The sequence below is a fragment of the Manacus vitellinus genome, unplaced genomic scaffold, assembly GCF_001715985.3.
Source record: "Manacus vitellinus isolate BGI_N305 unplaced genomic scaffold, ASM171598v3 scaffold_12_pilon, whole genome shotgun sequence".
Taxonomy (NCBI): domain Eukaryota; kingdom Metazoa; phylum Chordata; class Aves; order Passeriformes; family Pipridae; genus Manacus; species Manacus vitellinus.
The window spans coordinates 4,869,837-4,871,680 of NW_021938949.1; the positions used below are offsets into that span (position 1 = coordinate 4,869,837).

Sequence of the window (1,844 nt, forward strand, 5' to 3'; positions counted from 1 at the left end):
CTGGAATGCTTCTAAAGCCTGGGAATTCGTTATTTTCATATTGCCTGGGTATTTGCTGGAAAATTTTATGTTCTGCCATATCATGGAAGGCACAGGATGCCCAGGGAAGCTGTGGCTGCTCCATCCCTGGAAGTGTCCAAGGGCAAGGCTGGAGCAACCTGGGCTAGTGGAAGGTGTTTCACCTCAAATTGGAATGTTTAATCCAACACAAATGTGGCCAAAATGAAAAATCTCCTTCTTGTCATAATCTCTTGTCGAATAAAAAGCACCTGGTGCTCATTTCTGACCCCATAAAGCTGCTTTAGGGATAAACCATCAACAATCACTGACCTGGGGATTCCACATAAATATAAAACCCCAGAAAATTCCAGCCTTTTCTTTGGGATTATTTAAAGGAATTTAATATTTGAGGCTCAAAGAAAAAAAAAAGAGCTTTTGCATATGCAAACCTGATTAATTCTGCTTTACATCAACGACAGCTAAGGGAGGATCTCCTTCCTAATAAAGTTTATTCCTAGATTCCACTGATCCATGTCCTGGTTTTGACAAATAAATGAGTGGGTGTGTCCCTGCAGTGTCAGATTCTCCATCCCAAGAAAGCAACAGGGACCAGAAAAAAGATCAGTTGGTTCCAAATGAAAAAGGACAATCACAATGGGAAAGAAAACATTATTTTTGAGGCATAATTAAAATAAAACCACAGCTGAAGGTGTCATTTTACAAAGTTACTGCAACGGGTGAGTTGTTAAATTAAAAATTCAAAAGGGGTTTAAAGGGTTACATTTATAATAATTGAAATTATTTTGAGGTGGGGAGTCAGTCTCCATGTAAATAAAGAGACATCCAGCTCCATGGGAGTTTTAAATGGAAAAGCCTCCCCTTAGCAATGGAGATCTCTCACTTGGAAAGAGTGACATAATGCAAAAAGAACAAATTCTCTCGTGAAATGACTCAAAATATAACTGAAAAATGGATTCCCTGTTGAGGAGATATTCAAATCTGACATTTAAAACTGAACTTCTCCTAATTAATGGCAGTCCAGGGCTGCCAGGGGGAGCAGGCAGGAGGAAATGAGGAGGAATTTTCCTAATAAATGATTTTTCTTAACTTTGAGAAGAGTTCAAAAGTCAGGTTGTTTGGCTGGAGGAGCTGTGGCACCAGGATGGAGATGAAATGCTTTGATCCAGGTCCCTGGATTGGGACAGCACGGGACAACCTGGGGCTGGTTCCTGGGAGAAGGTCCACGTTCAGAGGAGCATTCAGAGGGATCTGCTCTGCTCTAGCCACACTCCTGTGATTTTTAACACTTTTTAAATAGAGGAAGGACTTTAAACAATCCTTTTTAACACTTGGAGTGACACGACACAGTCCAGGAGGGTCACTGGGCCTCGGCATTGCAGAAGAACCTTCACCTGCTGCCCGAGCTGCTCCTCGTTTCACAGACCGGAGCAGCGCTCGGGGGCTGCCACCGACTTTAAGGTCCTTCTCACCTTCAGCAGCTGCCTCTCCACCTCATCAATGACCAGGTCCGGGGGCTGCCTCCTCTCCCGGCACTGCAGATTATCGGTGACCACCCCGTAGGGCACCTCGGTGGCATCGAGGGTCCGCTCCAGCCGCAGCTTCTGCGCCGCCAGCAGGTTGGTCTCGGCGTCCAGCTCCATGACCTCCTTCTGCAGCTCCACCCTCCAGAAGTGGATGTCCTGCAGGCGCTGGGCCAGGGTGGTTTTGGAGTACTCCTGTGCCCTCTGGGCGCAGGCGGCCGCATGTCTGGTGAGGTGCTTGGACTCGGCCAGGTCGCGCTCCGACTCCTCGCCCACGGTGTACGCCCGGTTGTAGACCCGGGC

At 47.1% G+C, this 1,844-nt stretch overlaps 1 protein-coding gene across 1 annotated transcript in view; it reads right to left on the reverse strand.

Moving 5' to 3' along the window:
- Nucleotides 1–1,844, reverse strand: part of TEKT4 (tektin 4) — a gene marked incomplete at its 5' end in the record, with an annotated part of 11,417 nt that extends 9,573 nt beyond the window's left edge. The window contains one exon of the mRNA XM_029957816.1: nucleotides 1,491–1,844. Within this exon, the coding sequence (XP_029813676.1) occupies nucleotides 1,491–1,844 (354 nt within the window). The remainder of the gene's footprint in view (nucleotides 1–1,490) is intronic.